The sequence below is a fragment of the Gallus gallus genome, chromosome 14 (assembly GCF_016699485.2).
Source record: "Gallus gallus isolate bGalGal1 chromosome 14, bGalGal1.mat.broiler.GRCg7b, whole genome shotgun sequence".
NCBI classification, from domain to species: Eukaryota; Metazoa; Chordata; class Aves; order Galliformes; family Phasianidae; genus Gallus; species Gallus gallus.
Genome location: NC_052545.1, coordinates 14,588,087 through 14,610,082, shown reverse-complemented (window position 1 = coordinate 14,610,082; position 21,996 = coordinate 14,588,087). Strand labels below are relative to the sequence as shown.

General features: G+C 41.6%; 2 protein-coding genes across 2 annotated transcripts in view; one reads left to right on the top strand and one right to left on the bottom strand.

The window, feature by feature from the left end:
• Positions 1-277: 277 nt before the first annotated feature.
• PDILT (protein disulfide isomerase like, testis expressed) overlaps positions 278-21,996 on the bottom strand; it is a 26,115-nt gene continuing 4,396 nt past the window's right edge. Inside the window, exons 3-12 of the mRNA XM_428969.7 lie at positions 16,975-17,181; positions 13,941-14,074; positions 11,819-11,956; positions 11,007-11,117; positions 9,591-9,716; positions 8,428-8,625; positions 6,949-7,069; positions 5,561-5,742; positions 1,787-1,876; positions 278-349 (exon numbers count right to left, since the gene is read on the bottom strand). Of these exons, the coding sequence (XP_428969.5) occupies positions 278-349; positions 1,787-1,876; positions 5,561-5,742; positions 6,949-7,069; positions 8,428-8,625; positions 9,591-9,716; positions 11,007-11,117; positions 11,819-11,956; positions 13,941-14,074; positions 16,975-17,181 (1,379 nt within the window). The remainder of the gene's footprint in view (positions 350-1,786; positions 1,877-5,560; positions 5,743-6,948; positions 7,070-8,427; positions 8,626-9,590; positions 9,717-11,006; positions 11,118-11,818; positions 11,957-13,940; positions 14,075-16,974; positions 17,182-21,996) is intronic.
• The window catches only part of ACSM5 (acyl-CoA synthetase medium-chain family member 5), a 17,722-nt gene continuing 16,504 nt past the window's right edge, over positions 20,779-21,996 (top strand). The window contains exon 1 of the mRNA XM_046900786.1: positions 20,779-20,846. The gene's annotated coding sequence lies outside the window, so the exon portion shown is untranslated. The remainder of the gene's footprint in view (positions 20,847-21,996) is intronic.

The following is a 21,996-nucleotide window of genomic DNA, read 5'->3' as shown; positions in this document are numbered from 1 at the left end:
TCTAAATAAGATCAGTTGGTTGATAATGAAAGAATTATTTTGGCAAAATTGACAATATTTTAAGAATCCTGACAACCGATCCTGGCAAAACTGTGAATAAAACTGAATTCAGAATAGAGGTCACACAATGAGCAATTGAGGCTGAATTCTTTACTTTTATTTACTTATTTATTTATTTTTGGTTCAGTTCTGTGCTCACTTGAGTTGATTCATTCTCACAGCGAATTCCTCCCAGGAAGCATTCCCCACAATTCTCAGGATTCTACTTTCTGTACTATTAAAGTTCTTCTTTCTCAGTTATTACAGTCTCTTTCTGGCTGAGAACTCCTTTCATTCCTCTTGAAGGACCCTTTTAAAAAAGCAAACGCAAGAGCAAAGCTGCTTACTACTCATGTTCACTAAGAGAGTTGATCTAGTAATTCTTTACTTTCAAAAACAAAAAAAAATTAATATATATATAATAAATTGTTTTCATAATTTCAGTGAGAGCATGTTAATGGGGTAAGAAGTAGTGGTTAATGGGATAAGAAGTAGTGCTGCTGTTGATAAAACATGGTGGGTTTTTTTGCACGCCCTTGCAGTGGGTTGTGGCGAAGCATAGATGAGGGTTTACATGAAGCTGTGATGAGAACTTGGACACCATAGTTGGTAAGATAATGAGTATAGAAGAATATTTCCTAGGCAATTACAGAAGAAATTACAGAAATCACCTTCTTATTTACCCTGTTTATGAATACCCTGAAGTCAGGACAAAGAGTTATGCCAGTAGGGGACTTTCCATCAAGCACTGTACTGCAAAAGGTCTAAAACTGCACCCTTCTGGGAAATGTCAGATGCAAATGTCAGATATTTACCTCTTTAACTGCACAAAGCATGGTTTTATGGACAGTGTTTCCCAAGCTGGTACTTATGTTTTAATGCAAAACAAATGCATGAAGAAGGGATGACAGAATATACATGGCTTCTCAACATGGTACATAAGATGGCATGTATGGGGTTCAAGGGATCTGCTGCAGACTCATCACTGAGGTACATGCATCAGGGGCAGACACCAAACATAGGCTCCAGGTACTGGAAAACAGAGGTGTACAGTGACTGGTCAGTCACATATCTTGATCCTTCAGTGCAGACCTCTGTTTGGTAACTCTATTTAGTCATCTCTCTCCAGTTGTAACTACCTATTTCAGCAGTGAAGTCAGGAGTGAATCAATTTTTACATTGAATGAGACAGATAATGCTTATCTGGTTTGACTTACAGTGAGTGAGAGAGAGTTGAGGAATCAGAAAATTGTCATAACTAGATTGTCAATACGAGGGATGATGTCTGCTCTCAATTGTGCTATTGCTCTATGAAGAAGGGAAACCACGCTGCATGCAGCAGGATGAAGTAGGTATGAATATTTGAACCAATTTGGCTGTAGGCGAATTTAGCAAAGGCTTTTTTCCAGCTAAAACCCTGACAAGGTTTTGCTTACACTTGTCAAGGTGCAGGTTTCCTTTTGCAGTACTGAGTTAACACAGGGGCTCAGTGGTGATATGGGCAGTGGGAGAAGAGTTTTCTGTGTGATGAAAAGAAGGATGTGAGTGGGTGTGTGCCAGCCTGGCAGTGGTATGATTGCAATTAATGTGGTCACGCCAAGCTGGTGAGCTGGTAAGAACCATCCAAGCAATGGCTAACGCCCATACTTGTGGGCTATGCTATTGCTGATTCAGGTGTCCCTACATAGGGTGCAAACATGCCTTGGATTGCACAGCAGATCAGCCACTGTCTGGGTCAGATGCCTACCTTTTCTCTTGTTTCTGCTTTCATCTTGATTTGTTCCTCTAAGAATTCGGAAAATGCCTCCAAGTTGTGCTCCCCAACATAGGGCACCTCCTAGAAAGAGTTTGAACATTAGGAAAGTCTTTAACTCTCTGCACAAAATGCTGGAAATAGCAGCATAATTAGCTGAAGGATGTCAGTCTTTTAGATTGCCCACACTCTGGACTTCTGCTCTCAGTTTAAAAAGTGAGGGTAGAATTGCAGCAGTTAAACATTTGCAAGATATTTGGAGGGCAGAGTATTTTGCAGGTCCATCTGTGATATTCTAAGCTGTCTGAACATTTTTATGGAAACTCAAAATCCAGAAACACTTTTGAAATCCACTTTCCCCAGCTTGAATATTCAATTAGAGCAGCAGGAGGTGTAGCAGTTACATTTATTTTCTTACACTTCACTTTCAGTTGGAGCTCACGAGAGATTTTCTTAGTAGGTATAGTGAGAAGCGCTTTTAATTTAGGTCTTTACAATTCTCTGAAGAAGTCTGAGCACCATACTCTATTTTTATGATGTTGTTTTTTGTTTGTTTGGGTTTTGTTTTTGTTTTTTTTCAAATACTATCGCTTTCAAGTGCTCTCTGGAAGTCTTAAAGGATATTGCACAAATCTTTCAATGAAAATTTGTAGAAGCCCACGTGTGTGACATCAGGAATTGTCTGCTGTTACCAGAGCCTATTTAAACTTAGGCAGTTGCCTTTTCTCACCTGAGGTAAGCTGACTTCTCACGAAGACCAACAGTGCTGTATTACTTTATATCAGATGCTATTATGCCTGACTTGAGTTCAAAGGACTATAAACAGAACACCTCCATTCCCCGGTGAATTCACTAGGTGTATACATGTGTTTAATATTCCCCATGCAGTAAGGTATTCTCTTGTAATAAAAGGTGTTGCAGCCTTGAAGGTATCTTTTCTTTGCAAAATTAACTTTCTTGAGTAATATTATTTGATTCCTCCAGAGGCAGTGTTTTCAGATGAGTCCTGCTCCACTCTAATGACTGAAATAGAAATTTCGCAGACCAAAGACCTGAAAAACCAGAGAAGCAATTGATCCCTGCTCTGTTTACTGAGGATATGTGTCAACACTTCTCATTAGAGCAATCAGTGCATAAGTGTATGTCAATGTTATTTTGCTCACTTAATCCACAGAAATAAATAACCTTAAAATCTGTCTGAAATAATTCATGTTTTTCTCTCACATTTGGACTTCATGACACAGTGGATGAGTTGTCCATCTCACAGATGGAGCTCAGATGATGCCTGATCACTCTTTCCTCCACACAATCATTAGTTCCACTCTCTTGTTCCTCCAGCTCTGACTATAGCTGTTCCTGGCACACAGCTGCGTGCCACGTTTAATTTGCTCTTTGGGGGAGGAGTAAACTTTTCTGTCTCACTGAGAGTTGATTTTTGCTTTTGACATCAGAAGATTCTTTTTATCTTATCAATAGCCATCTAGCAATACATCCTTACACTGAAATCGATGGTTATTAAATAGAGTGAGAATGAAAAAAAAAAAAAAAAAAAGACGTAGGAACACAGAGCTGGTGCTTTGGAAAACTGGACCCATGCTTAAATGTCCAGCTATAGATCTAGGTGTCTGGGCTTGTGTAGCTCCACGTAGCTCCACATTAGATGGCTCCTGGTTTAAAAATAAATTAATTAAAAAAAAAAAAATTAAACCACCAAGTTTTGCATCCAGTGTAAATAAGAGGGTAACTGGTCTATAGCTTCAGAAAATTCTGACCCCTTCTTAGATAGCTTTGATGAAGAGTGACTGGAAAGCAGACAGTTCATGCCCTGCAGACCAAGCAGATACTCCTGTCAGTAGGAGGGCAGTATGGAATGTGATCTCATCAGGTTAGAGTGTATGGAAGGGTCTGTGTAACAGTGCATTCTGCCATTGGCTTTGCCTTTAAGTAGGTGTAAGGGAGGCTGTGTTAACCAAAGAACATGATAGAAAACAGCTATGAGTCATGTTATGTTAACCACATTTCCATTGGCTTATCAGGATCTGGCTCAGACACCTTTATATTTCTGTGTGCTTTCTAGAGTCTTATGATAGTTATTCCATCTTTAGAATTCTACCTGCTTCCACACTAGCTTTCAATTCATCCTTAGTCTTTAAACAACATGGGGAGGTCAACAGAGGCAGCTAGAAGGCTCATGTTTGTTTCCAGCACTATGCAGAAGGCTACAGAAGATGCTTGTGTGAAATCAGGATTGTACCAGGTGGTGGACTGTAGATATGTCCTGTTCCTCTTCCTTCTGCATGTACCAGTTTCTCTTTGTCTCCAAGACCTTTCTGTTTTGCCTTTCATGGGCAGAATAAAGAGTAGGGGCTGTGAATGTGGGGCAGTGCCTACACAGTATATCGTGCTCTGCGTATTGGCAAGTTGGGGTATTGCTGCACCCTGACCTTGGTTAACTTCTAAAAAAGCGTAAATGTACTTGGAAGAATTCCTTGTATAACTGCTGGTTGAGTAGAAAATGGCTGAGAGCTGTTACAGTGACTGTGTATTAATGGCTTGAGTAAGTCTCTGGTTATTTATGATGGTCTATGGCCAGCTGTCCATACAGTGCACTAAGAAGGAAGGCTGGGACATGGGTCAGCCACCACAGGAAGCTGCAGGGCACCTGCACTGCCCATCACATACAGGCTAACATCTCCAAAGCCAAGGGGCCTGGCATAAAAACATGGTGTACAAGCAAGAACTTCAGATCTCAAACAAACTTAGGGGTATTTTAAGTCTGAAACAATCCCTTAATGGCTACTGAAAGTTATTACTGATATTTTTTTACAAACTGGCATTTATTATGAGAATTTCATGGATTTCTGCTCTCCTGTTTGAAGACAAAGCACAATGTGAGTATGCAGAAGTACAGCTCAATTCATTAGAAGATGTGCACGCACATCTGAGAGCAAAATATCTCCCTAAAAGATTAAATGAGGACATGAGCAAATGTCTTCAAATTTAATTTAAGCTTGGGACTAAGAAGAAAAATGAAAAGCTTAGTAATGTCTTAATTATAACGGTATCTTAGAATTTAATTTATTTTGGCTTCAGACATATTTTCTTTTTAATGAGATTGTATATGTAGATGAAGGAATGTAACTATTTGTCTAATATTTTTCCTTCTTTCAGCTGTAGCATCTTCTGATTATTCTGTAACATGGCATTAGGTAGCATATTCTGAAGATCATTAGTCTTGACAACAAATATTTCTTCCCTACTGAAACTGAATGAAATAAAATTACTGGCAGAACTGCACAGGAGTAAGTCTTGAGAGCTGAATGTTGTGAAAATATAGAGGATGTGACAAGTGATAGCAGTATTTTACAGCCTAGTCACAGCTGCTGCAGAAACAACTGGCAGAGTTGTTCTGTGGCTGTCTGCCTCTTTCTGTGGTTTGAAGAAAGGCACTGTAGTGATGAGGAGACTGGCTCTGATTTTGCTCTGAGGTGAGGCAGTTGCTAGAACCTAGATGGGAGGCTGCTAAAAAGCAGAGAATGAGGCAGTAGTGAGGTCCAAGATGGTAAATAAACCAAAGGCTCTTGCTACAGTTTCACACTTCAGAGTTGGTGGAAGAGTTTCCCCTTTATTTCAGATTCTTGTTGATAATGAGCTCAGTGTTGAGTAGATAAAGAGCAAAACCTTGCTTAAAGGATGTGCTTCTATCTGATCTATGCACACACAGCTCCCCATCAGCATGCAGCTAAGCCATACCATCAAGCTTCTCACCTGGATATCGGGTCCAGCAGGAAAGAGTCTGAAGAAGGGATAGCGATCCATCGCAACTGACAGGACATCGTTTGCTGTGATGTCTATCTTCGCAATGATTACGTCCTTGTGGCTTTGATATTTCTCTCCTAGCTCATCCCAGATTGGCAGAAGTTTTCTGCAATCATAGGACCAAGGGGCATCTGCAAATTTAAAAGCATGCAGTCTGTTTACTGGAAGAACATGTCCTGGTGTGCTGAGTGGAATCTGCTAAGCCTGTGAAAGTTAATGGGGTTTTATGATTTCTCTTGTGATCAGTTTCTACTTGAAACCATCCGTCCTCCGTGAGTCTTTACGTAGTGATAACCAGCCTAAGGTTATCACTATCTCTAAGGCCTTTCTGGCAGCAGCACTTCTTCTTAACTCCTTATTACCATAACACACAGCACTTGCTATATGACTTTGCTGGAGAAGCGTGGCAAATAACCAGTGCAACCCAAGTAACACATTGTGCCCATGATGAGGTACTTGCCAGAAGCACAAAATGCTTTATGCATGTTAGAATGTCTCCAGACATATTAAAATTAACTGTGTCCATAAACTATGCTATAGTTGTACTGAAAAGGAGGAGTTTGAGGCATGGTGGTGCTTTGTCTCCAAGCAGTGCACATTAGCAGGTTAACAAAAAGGCATACTGCTGAGAATGCTCTTAAATAGCATACACAGCCACAGACTTTCCATCAAGAGAAGGGTGGTTATGATCAGGTTAGATGAAATTAAAAGGACTGCGTGATTGTGCTACCTTTAAGAATTTGTTAGTATTATGCTGAATGCTGTATTTATATCAATGCTGTGTGTTTGCTCTGCTGAACAAATTAAGGCACAGTGTAATCTCTGCTGGCTGGTAAAGGATAGGACAGCAGTTTCCTGCAGAGAAAGGTTGAGCAGGGAATGCCACTTCCCTTGCAGACAGAGAAGGCAAAGGAGTTAGATTTGCTAAACTACAGCTCCTCTTTGGAATGTAATACTACAGCATTGTGTCCAGACAACCTTACTTAACTCCCTTCTGTGCTTGGAAGACAGACAGACTCATACTGTACAGAATATTGTAATGTTCCATTGTACAGCGTGAGATCCTAGTGTCCCTTTCCTTCAAGGCAGAGATTTGAAATTGCTTTGACAAAAACTTATTGAAGGGACTGAGAGTTTCTCATTGCCACTCTAAGTCAGCAAAGGTAGCACAGCATTTTCATAGATATGACAAAATTTTTTAAGTGCTTTCAACAGACACCAAAAATTTGCTCAGCATGACTTCTGTAAAGTGCAAAGCCCAGTTTGGTATGTAAGAATGAGCTTTCTTCTTTCATTTCCAATGGCTCACGTTAAAGCAATCTGAGTACGACACTTACAAAACATGACAAACACAGTCATGGTCCTATTGAAGACAATCCTGTTGAAATTCTGCCCAACGAGCACTTTGACAGGCATCTTGTCCCAGTCTTCGGCAATTTCTTCACTAGAGAGATGTAACTAAACAGAAGCAAACACTGCTGTGATAGTGCAGGAAGCATTGAGGAACTGTACTCCAGATCAAGTTATTGTGAGACAAGTGGGATCACCCTCTGCCTGCTGTCCACCTCTACTCAATGCTATTTTTTTGCTATCTCTATATCCTCTCCCGCCTTCTCATGCTACTCTCTGCTCTGCCCTCAGCAGGGAACTAGTATCTCTCACCCCTGTATAGTTGGTAGGCAGAATTATGTGTCCCTCTCTTGAATACAGACGTGATAGACAGTCTGCAAATCACTTTTGGGAACATATTTGTATGTGTTATCCTGGATGCTTGCTGCCCAACGTTCAAAAGCTAGAATACTGAAAAGTTTACCCCCTTATTGGGGTTGAAACTAGATGATCATGATGGTCCTTTTCAACCCAGGCCATTCTATGATTCTACTGAAGGCTCTCAAAATTAAATAAAACACATAAGAAGGTGAGTATTGCCTATATTTTTTCTTTTACTGCTGATCACAGTCTCCACATGATTCCTACAATTTCCAGTATATGGCCTGGCAATTTCTTTTCTTTTAGACCAAGTAGAAGAACATCATGGTCTCCTCTTAGGAGCTGTTCCATAGCGTGTGTGTGCCACCAAAGCAGCTCTATGTGGAGGAGACATCTGCACCTCTTCTGTCCCTCTTCCTGCCTCGAGATTGAAAATAGGATCTACTGCTCAAATTCTTCAATTCAATTTACTCTGACTGATCACCTCATCACTCCGGGTGATGAAAACAAAGGTAACCCTGAAGAGCACTGGAGAAGGAAAACGTTTTCATGGATTTTCCATGTAAGTATGGAGGATGATGTTCAACTGTGACAAACAATACTGTATTTACCACTGGGAGTGATTCCCCCTGTGAAAATTCACTCTGCTAGACTCATTCGCAACGAATGCTAAATTCTGTTCTACTGTGAAACTGACAATTTTCTATTTACTGAACTTCTATAATTTCAAATTCTTTTGCAATCATTAGTGAAATTTCATTTCTCCTAACTAAGAGGGTAAATTTTCGCCATGATTACTGGAAAGATGGAAGCACGGGGAGACTTTAAAGCACTAAAACATCAGCTTGCATCAACTAAAAAACTGCATCCTAAATAATTTGCCCAATTTTCAGGTAGGAGAACTGGAGAGCTTTGTAATTCCCCTCTGTTTTAAATACAGAGGAATGCTCTTTCAGTAATTGTCAATAAATGCACAAGGGCAAGAGTAAGTTAATCAGTTGATAATCAGAAAGGCACACTGTTCTAATACTAAAAGGGAGGCTTTAACTTTGCAAATTTGTTCTAGTTGGTGTAGCAGAGGGGCATCTCATTAGTAATGGACATACCTTTGCTTTTCCATCCAGGTAGCTCTGGCAAAAATGTCTTACATTCTCCACAGTCACCTCATCTGCAGGCATTTTGTACTTCGCTTGGCTTGTCAGATTTAGGATTCTTACAGCAGGAACATCAACTTCCCTGATGCGAAAATACTCAAAAATGCGTCCATTTCTTGTTTCATTAGTATTCACCAACACAAACATTATCTGATAATAAAGAGAGCCAAGCATCTGGTTGAGTCTTCCAGCTTTGGGTTAGCCATTTTAGAGAAGTGCAGCTTGGCAGCAGGTTCGGACCTAACCTTAAATGAAAGCAATTTTGTAGAACCCTTTTTTGGTCTCGGCCCAACAGCCAGCAGCTCTGTGAACATTTTCGTACCCCGATCCAAGTTAAGAAATGGCAAAGCAGCCAAAATGAATGGAAATTTCCCTTCTGCCTTTTCACACTGGTTTGCTACCACTTATTTTAGTAACGCTTTTAAATTACTCCTCAAAGTTCTTAATAGATCTTCACAGGACGGAATTGCTGGAACATATGTCATGCATATGTCTTTTTAAATGCTCATGCGTGCTCTTCTATTGCAAGGCAAATTATACTTCTTCAAACTTTAGCATAGCTAGAGAAGAAGTAGCACCACACTGGCTAGCAATAGAAACTGAAATACCTCTGCATAAGACTGCTCTTATCTCTAAATATATATATGCAAATACTTACACATTGTAGACACAGCTATACAGATGCCTTGCAGTGTTTCTCAGGCTCTGTAGCTGGAACCAGCTCTTGCCCCAGGCAATGCCCTGAGATCTTTGGGCCATTTCCTGGTGCAGGCAGAAATTGCCAAAAGCTTGCTAAAACCAGCTTTGGTTGGAAATTACTCCAAGAAAGTTGTATGTGTAAAATCAGAAGCAAGTTGAGTGGGAGCAGCTGGAATTAGTGTTGGTTTCTGTGATCTTTTTGTTTTAAAGAATCGTTTTGAAATGACATTTACTCTGAATTTCTCAGATAATTCTGTTAAGGGCCCAAGCTGAAAAATAGTTGCTGAAATGTTTTTTAAAGGGTTTAGTAGACCTAAAGACAGAGTGGCGGCAGTGTACTTTTGCAAATGCCGATGGGGTTTTTCCACTGATCTTTTAGCATTCGTATTTGTGTAGTAGGATTCAGTATTACAAACCTTCCCTCTAAATTCTGCAGCAGCAGACTTGTAGTTTTCATAAGTTGTGTTGAATGTCTCTGAGTTCGTTGGGATGAACAGCAGGATGTGGTTTTCAACAGGGACATCAAAAATCTTCACAGATGTCTGGAAAACAACACTTAGCATCTGTTCCATTCCTCTTAAGTAGAGCAGGGAATCAGAGGCTCAGAATATCAGTGTCATTCAGTTCTGATATTGCAAATTTTACTTCTTAAGGCTCTATTCCCAATCATTTCCATAACCCTGAGGTTGCTTTCATTGTTTCAGAGAAGATAAAGTGAGAAGAAACAGAAACTCCTCAGTATTTTCTATATTCCAGTAAAAATCTCATTGTTATTCATGGATTTTACAGTCAGAGGGGACAGTCTGACCTCCTGTGTAACACATGCTGAAGAATTAGTGCTAAGGATGTGCTGAAAGTAAAAAGGCAGTGTTACCTAAGGAGGCCCAGGTGCCCCAACTAGAGCCAACCGGGACACTTCCCTCACTTCTGCGTGCCATCAGCAGCCTACATCTCCTCCTCTGCAGAGAGCTGCCCTTCCTCATTCCACACCATGATCAGAGTTAATGGGGTATCCTCCCATGCAAGCATTTCCATGCCTTGTCTCTCCTTCCTACACTAGCAATGGCTATTTCAGTGTTTCTAATTTATCTTGGCCCAGAGGCCATGGGAATGGAAGGGTTGGAGACAGGGTGGAAACTGACCTTCCAACCTCCAACCCACCGAGCTGCCTCAGAAACCTGAGGTTTGAGCCATCTGTGCAGGTCGGTGGTGTTTGCATGTTCAGGTGGGCTCACTGCTTGGCCAGCCCTTCCCTGTCCCCTCAGGAAATACTGTCTTGCTAAGAGGGATGCACCCTCTAGTCTGGATTTAACCAAGAGCTGCCTGTTGGATTTTGCTGGGGTTCCTAGATTTGTTTAGGGCTAACCTAGTCAAACAACTGTCTCAAACACTAAGGAGCAGATCAGCTCCTTATTTCTGTATGCATTCCTCTTCAGATGGTCACTGCCAGCAGAGTTCACAGTAACAGCAGTTGTTAGGAAGAAAGACAACTGTCTTCCCTGAATTCTTAACATGTAGACCTTATATCTGGTGGGTAGGGTTTCCTCCCTCCCCACTTCCTTCCTGGTTTTTTACAGTATTATAAGAGGTACCACGAATGATAGCTTGCAGTAAGTGGGAAATAGCATATGAAATAGGTTAGCCAAATACTCCCTTCGGTTCCAGGTAATAACTTGTCAAGGCATGTAAGCAGTTTCAGAACATGATGCCTGTATCAATCTGATAGCCTAAAACCCAAGAAACATAGAGAGATTTCTCAGAGGTTGATGTGAAATGTTACTGGCTGTCCTTCTCCTGTGGCTTTTGTTAATACAGTGGAAAAATACACATACCTCAAGATTATATTCAGTGACCAAATCCAAGGTAAAGGTTTTGATTATCCTTGTGAGGTCCAGTTTGTTCCTTCTGCCATCTTCAAGCACTTCATTATGCACAGGTTTTCCCTTAGATAAATAGTGAAGTTTGAGGTTGCTTTATCAACTATAGCAACAAAAACGCTGTCTTTAGGCTAAATGTTGCCTTTGCTGTTTTATTATCCTCAGTAAGTGAAATTCCATAGCTTGTAAAATGAATGCCATGGATTACAGGAGATTATAGCCAGAATCCAGGATACAGCTGACAGTTTTAATTTGCTCGTTAATCTTAATAAACTAAGAGATTTCTTCTACACCAGAGGTACTATCTGTGACACACCTATTTTTGGTCTGACTACTTTGAGGCCTAAAGTTTGGTGCTATTACTGTGTATTTCTTCTTGTTGGCCACTTCTGATGTGGGCTGGAAGCAAAGATTCCTGATTGAAGGAAAAGGGAAGTGTGAACGTCAGCAGAACTCTGAACTGAACGTGGTAATGTTCATGGTGTGTGGGGGTGATTGGTGAATTAAAACATAGGGATTCTGAATAAAATGACTTTAAATATAAACCAGGATCCTGAAGTGTGAGCAGACAGATGGAAAATATCCAGAGGTTGCCGCCTGCCTCTTCCTTATCTTTCTTGTCTGCAAATGCAATATTTTTTGTGTTAAGCTGTTTGAATTTCAGAGAGGGAATTATTTAACCTGAAAAAGTACCACACTGCTTTTCCGTAGCCCAAAGCTGCAACAGCGGCTTGTTGCACCTTACCTCGCTAGGCTTGCGCTCCTACCTTCTTAAACACAACAAGAGCATTCGTTTGGATGCCATAATGGGCACAGATGTCCTCACTGCTTGTCATCCCAAAAGGCATCTCTGGCACATCTTTTGCAGTCTCACGGAAAACTTCCGCACTGTCGTTGTGAAGTTCCTAGTCCCAGAAAGAGTATTCATTAAGAGCTGTGTCCAGGATCCTGACAGGAAGTGTAGGAGCAAGAGCTGCAAGTGACGTGGGCCCTGAGAGGCTTGTGAGGTGTAGGTGAGTGCAAAGTGGGTATGGTTTGCCACAATTACCTTCATGGGGAGATCTTCAGAACAGAGGAAATCATAGGAGTGCTGTGACAACATGAGTGCATTCACTGTTCTGGCTAGTGTTGCCTGGGCTGGGGCAATATTGTTACTGAACAGCCCCCCATCTCCTTCCTGCACTCATCTCATCTTCCCTGCACTCCCCTGGCATTGCCACACTCTGCCAAGACTTCTCCAGATGGGGCAGGATCGAGCTTGCAGCTGCTTCCCTGCTCCAGCTCTGCTGCACAGCTGCAGACGGAGCTGCACGTGCAAGAGGGGAGGGCTGCCTGCTTGCAGGAGGACCTGATGGATGTGTCTGGGGCTTTAACTGAGTGCTTCTCAAAGCAGGGATCTTGACTCCTACATCTGTCAAACAGTCACTGTTCTGTCCACCCTCGAACTGGTAGTCAGTAAGCACGATGAAAGGCAGCAGCTCTTTCGGGTATGATTTAATCAGACAATTATTTCACGCTGGATTAATAGCAATTTATATGCCGAGATCTCCCAACATATTTTGGCACTCATGTTTGTGAGCAATCTGTGACTAATAGAAGGCCAAATGCAGCTCTTTATTTACTTGGACACCATTGCACTGGCTTCCTCTCCCCCCCCCCCCCCCCCCCCCCCATTTCTGACATGGCCTCGCTCATGCTGGTGCTCATCTACTGTTTTTTCAGGGAAATTTGGAGTCCAGTCAGACACATCTGCAGGCACTATTTGCTATCTGCCTTTTGCAGGACATTCTCCAGCATCACTGCCATACCAAAAGCATCTCAGTCTGGTCCAGCACTGGAAAACTGCCCTTCTCCATACGTGGCTGTGAGTAGATTGCTGCAAAGCAAAATTCTGGGCTCTGTGAGCATTTTCACAGTTCGCCCTATTATGCCGTTTGTGTTCACCACCTCTGTTACTCTGGGCAATTTGGTAATGAATCCTACTTTCCTCAGCCATAAAACATGGTCTGTCTGCTGCAGCCAGCACATTTGGGACCTTATCAGTTCAGGTATGAGCCCAGACATCGTGCCTTGACTAGACAGAAAGTTACCAGAATAAAAGCCTCTTTAGAGCATTGATTGAATGTTTCAGATAGCGAAGGTTTCAAGGACGCAATGAAAAAGCAGAATTAAAAAACCCAGCCCTATTTTACTGACCTCTAACTGAGTGCTTTGACAGCTCGTATTTACTTTACACTATTTGGCTATTGCTCTGCATCGTTCAGTCCCAAATCCTGGAAAGTAGTAGGATTTTACCTGAGAAAGGACTGCATGAGTTGGATCATACGCAGTGCAATATTTTGACTTCCTATTCCCTGCAGATTTCTTATCTGGCAGGAGCTAAATAAACTGCTAATAAGTTACTGATGGAGCTCTTTTTCACCCCCAAATGGAAAGATAAATAAAAGGCATTCTGGCGTATTTGATGGTATTTATCACCTTTTTTACGGATTTGAGCATGAAGGAAGCTTTCCTTCCCCTTGCCAAATATTCACATCTGTGATTTTACACCATCTTTGAACAGAAATACTGTGGTTAGGTGTTGTGGTTTTGGCTGGCATGGAGTTTGATTTTCTTTGTAGAGGCTCACGCTGTTGTGTTTGGGGTTTTTGATGATAGTGGTGATAGTACCCCAATGTTTTCACTTTTATGAGGCAGTGCTTGTGCAGCGTTGAGCACTTTCTGCTTCTTGTGCTGCCCTGCCCTGCCAGAGAGGAGGCTGGAGGGTACAAGAAGTCTTTCAGCAAGTTCTGGGTCTTTTGGATGTGTGAGATTTGGTGGCAATGGAAAACAACATAACCATAACAGATCAGAAGGGAAACCAGCCTTCTGAGCTCTCCAGTGAATTACCTTAAAAAAGCCAATCACTGCCAAATCATCAGCGTTTATGATGGCTTCGACCTGATCGGTGGAGTTGATTAAAACTGTGCTGGGTCCTGTTTGTCTTTTGAGCCATGTGATAAAAGCTGAGGCCCGTCTGACTCCTGTGGAAGGAAAAAAGAATTAAAATGACCTTCAAAATGAATGAGACTTTTCTGAGCAATCAAGATAGAAGCAGTAGAAGTTGAGAAGGATGCTGAACTTGGACTCCTTAGGACTGAGGTCAATGCTGATTCAAACCCAACTCCTGGGTCCCGTCACCACTGTAATTACTGCTAGTTCTAGAAGTAGAATTCAGCAGTGATGAGCACTGTTCTGTGGGACCTCTGCACACAACTGTGTCCAGTTAATTGCTTGGAGTGTAGAGATGAGAAAATTCAGGCAAGAAGAAAACCTGTTCTGCAGGGCTTCATGTGCCCCACAAGTGAATCAAAATCATAAAGCTATAAAGAGCTATCGACCTGAGGTTTAATCCAAAATGTCTTCAGACCAATTGCAGATTTTATTGAACTGGCTATTCAATTGAGTTAGGTGTCAAAATTGTTCCTCTGCTGCTGCAGAAAGGATCTAATAGATACAGATACATGATAAAAACCCCCCAGTCGTACTGCAGCTTCATTTTTGGCTTAGACATGAGGAACAAAGCTGAAAACTGTCAAAGTTGTCCTTAAATTCGGCAGCATTCCATTTTTGGGGTTCCAAATTAATGTTACTGTGTTCAGAGTTCATACTCAGTCCATTTATTCGGTAAGTTCTTCTCAGGTTTTCAGGAGCTTTAGAAATCTTAAATCTCTTTAAAAATAGTTTCTAGATATTGTGTTTTCTAAGGAAATGGAGCCAGAAATTGAGGCTTTCAGCCATAAAAAAGCCCCTTCATCTCTGTGAGCCTGGCAGTCTTTTTGGATTAGAACAAAAGTCCAGCAAAGGGTTAATGAAAACTGTGCATGAAAGCGTCTGCATGTGTTATGCTGGGAAGTGCCAGAATCAAGATGTGCTGTACAAGTGGATAATCAAAGATGCGAGTCCTAGTACTGTGTATTTTAACAATATGACAAGGTCAAAATTGAGTCATACCATTTTACTGCCATCAAGTCATTTTGCAGCAGGCTGCACTGCAACTAGTTTAAAATATGGGTTTTTTTGTTGGTGGTGATGGTGATTTTTTTTTTGTTGTCATTGGATTTTTTTAAGGCCAAGCTGGCAGACATCGGCTGTAAGGTGTGCAGGCTGCAGAGCAAAGCACAGAGCACTGCCTAGTGGCCACACAGGGCTTGGCTTCTGTCCACATGCGGAGCCGGGCTCTTGCAGCTTTGTGTCAGCAATATAACCTCTCTGTAGGTTTTTCATGTGCAGAGTATTTCTGCTGCTACACGGCCTACAACTTGTTTCTTCTGGGCAAATTCCGGCTTTGGAGTTGTAAATAACGATTTCTGCAATGCCTAGGATTTGCTTGCGCATTCCCAGTGTTTACAGTTATACTTGCTAAGTGAGCTTTCACTAGCAATTGTACAAGCAAATCAACAAAGTGTGATTTAAGTCATTACGAGCAGTATATGTCTCTGAACAGTCAGCACTGTATTATGCAGATCGCAGGGGAGAAGCCAGTTTGCTAACTCCTTGTGTCCTGCTGGGAGGTGTCTCTTAAATAGCAGCTCTCAGCTGAAGGATGTCTGTGTGCATCTCGTGTTACGATGCTCTGTGTTCTCTGTCTCTCTCAAGCATGCTTGACAAGTTAGTTTACCAGTTTAAAAGATGTTTTCAAGTCAGCCCTATAGATTTAATCAGAAACTTAAGTCGGAGCTTTCACTCTCATGTATCAACACCTCTAACACGAGTTCTCTATGGCAAACTGTGCTTTCAGTGGCATTTATGCAGGAGCTGTTTGCACAAGTGTAGATTATGGGAAACTTGGGTATGAAATTCAATAGCTGATGTACAAGGAGAAGCAAGTTACTAAAAATACTTAAGATCAGCTTTCAGCAGAGCAGCCACTGGAGCTCAGGAGTTGAAGAAACATGAGCGCTCCGTTGTGTAAAGGCTCAGAAACAAACTTCACAATCCTCTTTTAAAGTTGTGACTTGAGTGTATTTGCTCAGAGCACAAATGGAGGCTTAGGCAAGTCATGACATTGTTGCTCAGTCTGTAAAATTGAACATTTTTAGGAAGAAAAACTAGAAGGGGAGAGGAGAGGAGAGGAGAGGAGAGGAGAGGAGAGGAGAGGAGAGGAGAGGAGAGGAGAGGAGAGGAGAGGAGAGGAGAGGAGAGGAGAGGAGAGGAGAGGAGAGGAGAGGAGAGGAGAGGAGAGGAGAGGAGAGGAGAGGAGAGGAGAGGAGAGGAGAGGAGAGGAGAGGAGAGGAGAGGAGAGGAGATTACTTGTCTGCACTTTCGCTGGAAGAAAAGCTCTAACGTGGCCTGGATTTCCAAGGATTGCTCATCTGTCCTATTCCAATATTGTTGCTTTTGCTGAATAGCTTTCCCCAAAAGATTTGAAATTATTCCATTTCTTTTCTGAGCCATGTATGAGCTCCCTCTGATGGCTGCACTGTCAAATTCTTTTCTTTGGCTTTGTTCAGAATTTGTTGTTAAATGCATTGCTAAATCCTGCTGTAGTTACTGTGCAAGTTGCAGTGACCCAGCAGAAGTGCAAACTGAGTAGGTTTGGGATCAAATTCTTGTTTGGTGTAACTTTTATTTATGGTTTGTGTTTGTTTGTTTGTTTGTAGTATGTGGGAGTGTGTCATTTCAGGGGTGTTTCTATGTCCTCAGAAGAATTATGCCAGCTGTGAGCGTGGCTGTGTGAACTCAACAGAGAGAAGCATATTCAGTTATAAACATGGAAGAACAATTAAAATCAAAGTTCTTGTATGGGTATGGAGTGAATTGCATGTTTAATACCGTGGGCACAAAGAGTTTGCATAGCCTTTATCTGAGCATCCATAGTTTTATACTTGGCAGCAAAATAGGTCAGCACATCCTGTCATTAGCAGTGCATAAGATAATTTACCTTTGCAGTCTATAGGAGCCTCCCTGATGCCATCCACAAAAAATTTCACAGTAGGAAACTCCTGAATATTAAATTCTTTTCTCAAATCATGTTGATCTGTGACATCTATTTTGCCAAACTGGATTCTTGGAGCTTCTTTCTTAAGCAGTCGCGCAGCCTCAGCAAATTCTTTTGACACATTCTGAGATGCTTGAGATAAAGAAACATCTGGAAAGGGTCAGTCAAAAGAGAATGGGTTACACGGGCTCCAGTGTGAAGCTTTGCAGCAGAAATTATTATGTCAAATAGTAGCTGGAGGGGTTGGATAAAGGCCATTTATGACTCAAATAAGTGAGAAATTATCTTTCTTCTTATTTCTTTGTGTTGATTCTGATTGTTCAAGACTACATGAGTACTTGGACTAGTCAGAGTGAATAATCAACAGGACTGCAGTAGTCTTCTGTTGGCAAGAAATGACTTAGAGTAAAAAAGTAAGTTTGACAGAATATCCTGAGTAGGTTCTAAAGGGAGTTCAAGGGTAGAGTTTGTACTCACATTGAGACTCTTTGTAAGATGCTAGTTTTGTAAGCACTTCATTGGGATAAACTTGTGTAATGCAAGAACTACCTTCTCCAGATAAGATATGGAGGGGAAGGAGAGAATAAGAGAATATGTTCTTACAGACTGATAGAGATTCTAAAATAACAAGTGTTTGTGCATGCCATGTGCCAACCCTTGGCTGGCTCAAATGGCAGTTGTGGTTCATCAGCTAATTTTATTGATACTTTACAGAGATTTTCTGAGATTTAATTGTAACTTCAGTTTCCTTTCTCGTAGTTCTAAAGATGCTCTTGCTAACATTTTACCCCAATAAATTTGCAGCATGCTGTCTCCCAGCACAAAAACACCACAGTACTATCTCAGTCTTGGCTGAGTTCGATCCACTCTAGATGAAACTGCAGAGAACAGTGATACCTAGTGAAAGTTCTGCTCTGTCAACAGGAGAAGTAGCATATCTATGATATAAAAACACTGCTGTTTCTTGAGAGCATGTTTGTTGAGACCTGAAATTATTAGAGATGCATGGAGTCTTTATTAAAACAGAGGGTGTTTGCTGTGCTATTGAGTGCTGATACATAATGACTGCATATGGACAGGGCTAGGCCAGATCTGTTAGGCAGAGATGTTGGGCTTTCTAAGAAGATGTGTTGCTCTGGACTTGGAATAACAAGTAGAAGTCACATGGTGATTAGGGATCCAGTACCTTCTAGCTAATTCCAAGGCAGTGGTTTACAACAGAGGCAATTTCACACAGAGGGTGGTGATGCACTGGAACATGTTGCCCAAGGAGGTTGTGGATGCCCCATCCCTGGAGGCATTCAAGGCCAGGCTGGATGTGGCTCTGGGCAGCCTGGTCTGGTGGTTGGCAACCCTGCACATAGCAGGGGATTGGAACTGGATGAGTATTGTGGTCCTTTTCAACTCATGCCATTCTATGATTCAATGATTCAATTTCAATATAGCGACTTTTTTTCCCCTAGTAATGTAAGGTTGCACAGATATTTTACCACAGTTGGGTATCTGGAATATCAGAAGCTTACTGCACATGAAGTGGAACCCTCCCAAGAAGGGACAAAATAAATTGTTGGTATATTCCAGACAGAGAAGCTGAAGATGCCTGGAGGCTTCCCAGGTATACAGGTATCAACAAGCATTATGGGCATTACATACACACGTAGATTGTCTGGGGGATTTTAGGATCCATTTTTCTGTGAAATATTTCAACTTCAGAGAGGAATTTTGTTTAAAGAATGATCTCTTATCACCAAATGACCTGAACTCCCTCTCACACAGCCATGGCTATTTTGTGAAGTGTCCCTGCAGGACACTTATTTGCAGGGGAGAGTCCATAGCACCATTTCTGCAGCAAGTTTACCCAGACAGCAAGTGCTGAAGAACAGCATCTCATTTTTTAGCACCTTTCCTAATGACCACAGTTTCCTTTATTTTAAGAACTGCTATAAGAAATCCTTCCTCTAAAGGTCAGGAGGAACAGATGTTATATATACCCTCATTCCCCAAAGGAAAGGTGCTGGGTGGGGGAGGTTTGTCATATTTTCTATTTCCTGAGCTAAGTTTATGTATTTGAGGCTTTAAGTGCACTTCTTGTATTTTACGTGTCTCATATGTCAGCAACTTAAACTCTTGAGTTCTGATTTCCATGAACAGAGAATTAGGTTAATGTTGAAATCACACACGCATTGAAAGCAAAGCCTGACAAACGGGAGGGCAATACAGATTTTTAATCTGTAACAGAAATGCTGACTTTTATATCTCAAGCCACTTGCTCTCTTGTTCTATGCAAGAAGTGAGGAACCAGACTTGCTTCCCAGAAGAATTTACAGTATTGCTGCATAAGGATTAAGAACAGGGCATCATCACAGAGCATCTCCATCCTAGAGAGAATGTCAGAGTATGTTTTACCCGAAGCCTCGCCAAATGGATATGTTAAAAGTGGGAAGAGCACCAGAATTTTGTATTTTGAACACATGGATGACCTGAATAAGCAACTACTTTGTTTCACAGTGCCATGTAGCCAGCTACTATATATTGCAATGTGGGCAGAGATAGTTTTTGCTGATGACAAACACATCTTTCATGACCCTAAAGCTTCCTTTAAGTGACAATATAAGGAAGCATGATGAGTTCCTCTTTTCTGTAGTTAATTGCTGATGGCCTCCTGTTTCATTGGGCAGTCTATACTGATGTCTGGTGATTGCTGCAGACACTGTGAATATGCCTGTTGTCATGCTAAATACTGATTTCTTAGCTGTTAGTTCCTGACATGGTCAGAAAGTCACTCCAGGACTCCTACTTTTCCTCTTCTCTGTGTAGTCTGCTCTTACATTTTTCACTAAAGATATATAATTTTCTGTGTAGAAGAATGGTTTCCTGTTTAACATATTAGACTGGAAGCAAGAAGAGCAAGGTATTGATCTTGCTGCAAATGCACATTTTCTTATGTGACCTTGAAAGTGTTCCCATTCTATTCTACTGTGCAAAATACAGCCCATTATCTCCTGTGTTGACTTCTGTACTTTGAATCTGAGCTAATTTAATGTTTGCAGTTTGCAGTTCAGTTGAGGTCTTCTGCTATGCAAACACTGAAGATCATTCAAGAGTTCGGATCCTTATACAGAATGTTCAGTTAAAAAAAGCATGTATAAGGACATCTAGATAAGGGATTGATGCTAATCAATAGGACTGCATCCAGCAACCAGAATATCATCTAGTGATTCTAGTGATGCTTGTACCTGCCTGGACATGCACTTCAACCATCCAGCTCCCTTTTAAACGCATATTTTGCAAATAAATCAGCTGTCTATTTCAGACAATGTACTCTTAAGGACTGAGACAGATTTCCAGCAAAGCCTACATGAACGAGGCACCCACATCCCACTCTCCCTCATGATGCATTAGGTTCCTGTATAAAGCTTAGTTATCAGATACACGTTTGGGGGTGTTTTTGAATTGTTCCTATTCTCCATGTAGTGAGCAGATTTCTGCAGTGCTGGAATCAGCTCCTAGCACACGAGTGAGTGTGCTTTGGATGTTGGCTTTACAGGTGAGCTGACACACTGATTTAAAATCAGTCATGCTCCCTTCACTGCATGGAAGTCTCCCTTCTCATATATACACAGTCAGTGGCTTCTCATTTGTTTCAGAAATGTCACCTTCTGCTTTAATGCCTTGGGAAGGAGCTGAATGTCTTTAAGAGTAACCCTATCTTGCGTATTAAATGGCATTATCCCAGCACCGATTGCCAGTCACAGGCTGCAGGAATCCCATGGCTGATCTCGTGGCTCACTGCATGCACAGATCTGCTAGAAGAGGTAAATGTTTCTTTTATTTTATTTTTTTTTAATAGGTGGAAATATGCTTGGAGAGCAAAGTAGCAGCGCGATGCACAAATGCACCGCTTGTGTGTTTGTCCCTAGGTTATAGAAAGGCAATGAAAATGTTACCACCCAGATAAATAAGACAGGAAAACTGGTGACAACTGCTGCACAGAGGGACCTTGACAGGGTTTAGAAATAGGCCCATGTGAACTTCATGAAGCTAAGGCTAAGTGCAGGGTCCTGCGCTGGGTCAAGGCAATCCTCAGTGTTGTCAGCATCTGGAAGAAAAATTGACTGAGTGCAGCTCTGCAGAGAAGAACTTGGAGATGAAAAATGGGATTTGAACCAGTAACGTGCTCTTGCAGCCCAGAAAGCCAATTGTAGCCTGGGTTGCACCAAAAGTGTGACATCAGGTGGAGATAGGTGACTGTCCCACTCTGCTCCACTCCTGTAAGATCCCACCTGGAGTCCTGCGTCAAGCACTGGGGTCCCCAGCATCAGAAAGACACGGAGCTGTTAGAACTGACAGCCATGAAAATCATCAGAGGGATGGAATGCCTCTCACATGGAGAAGTGCTGAGAGATTTTAGCCTGGAGAAGAGAAGTCTGTGGGGACTAAGTTAATACATGACTGAAAATGGTCACGGTTGGTGGCTGTTTGCAGTAGTACTTGGAGTGTTTGTGTTTGTAAGTGGACACGTTTCATCCTCCCTGTGGTGCTTAATTGTTGAAGTGCTTGGGATTTTTTGTTACTTATCTTGTTTTTGAGGATAAAACTTGAAAGCAACAATATTCTGCTGTGCACTCCACCATAGGGGTTTATATTCACTTAACACAAAGTGTAAATAACAAAACTCTCCCATGCAGGCAACCCTCATGCAAGATCTACCATCTCTTGGTGCAGGTGCACTATGTTCCCTATGCTAGCATGCATCTGAGTGACACTTAGATCAGTTTAACACTAATGGCAGTGCTGCTGACTGCAGCAGAATGAGGACCCATTCATGTGAACTTTGAAACTGAGCGCTCCTAGCACAATCAGGACACATAATTCAGGTAAGAGGACAGGCACAATGCCATGTGCTGCTTGTGCTGTTTTCAGACATTGTTCACTGTTCTTTCACCAAAAAAAAAAAAAAAAAAA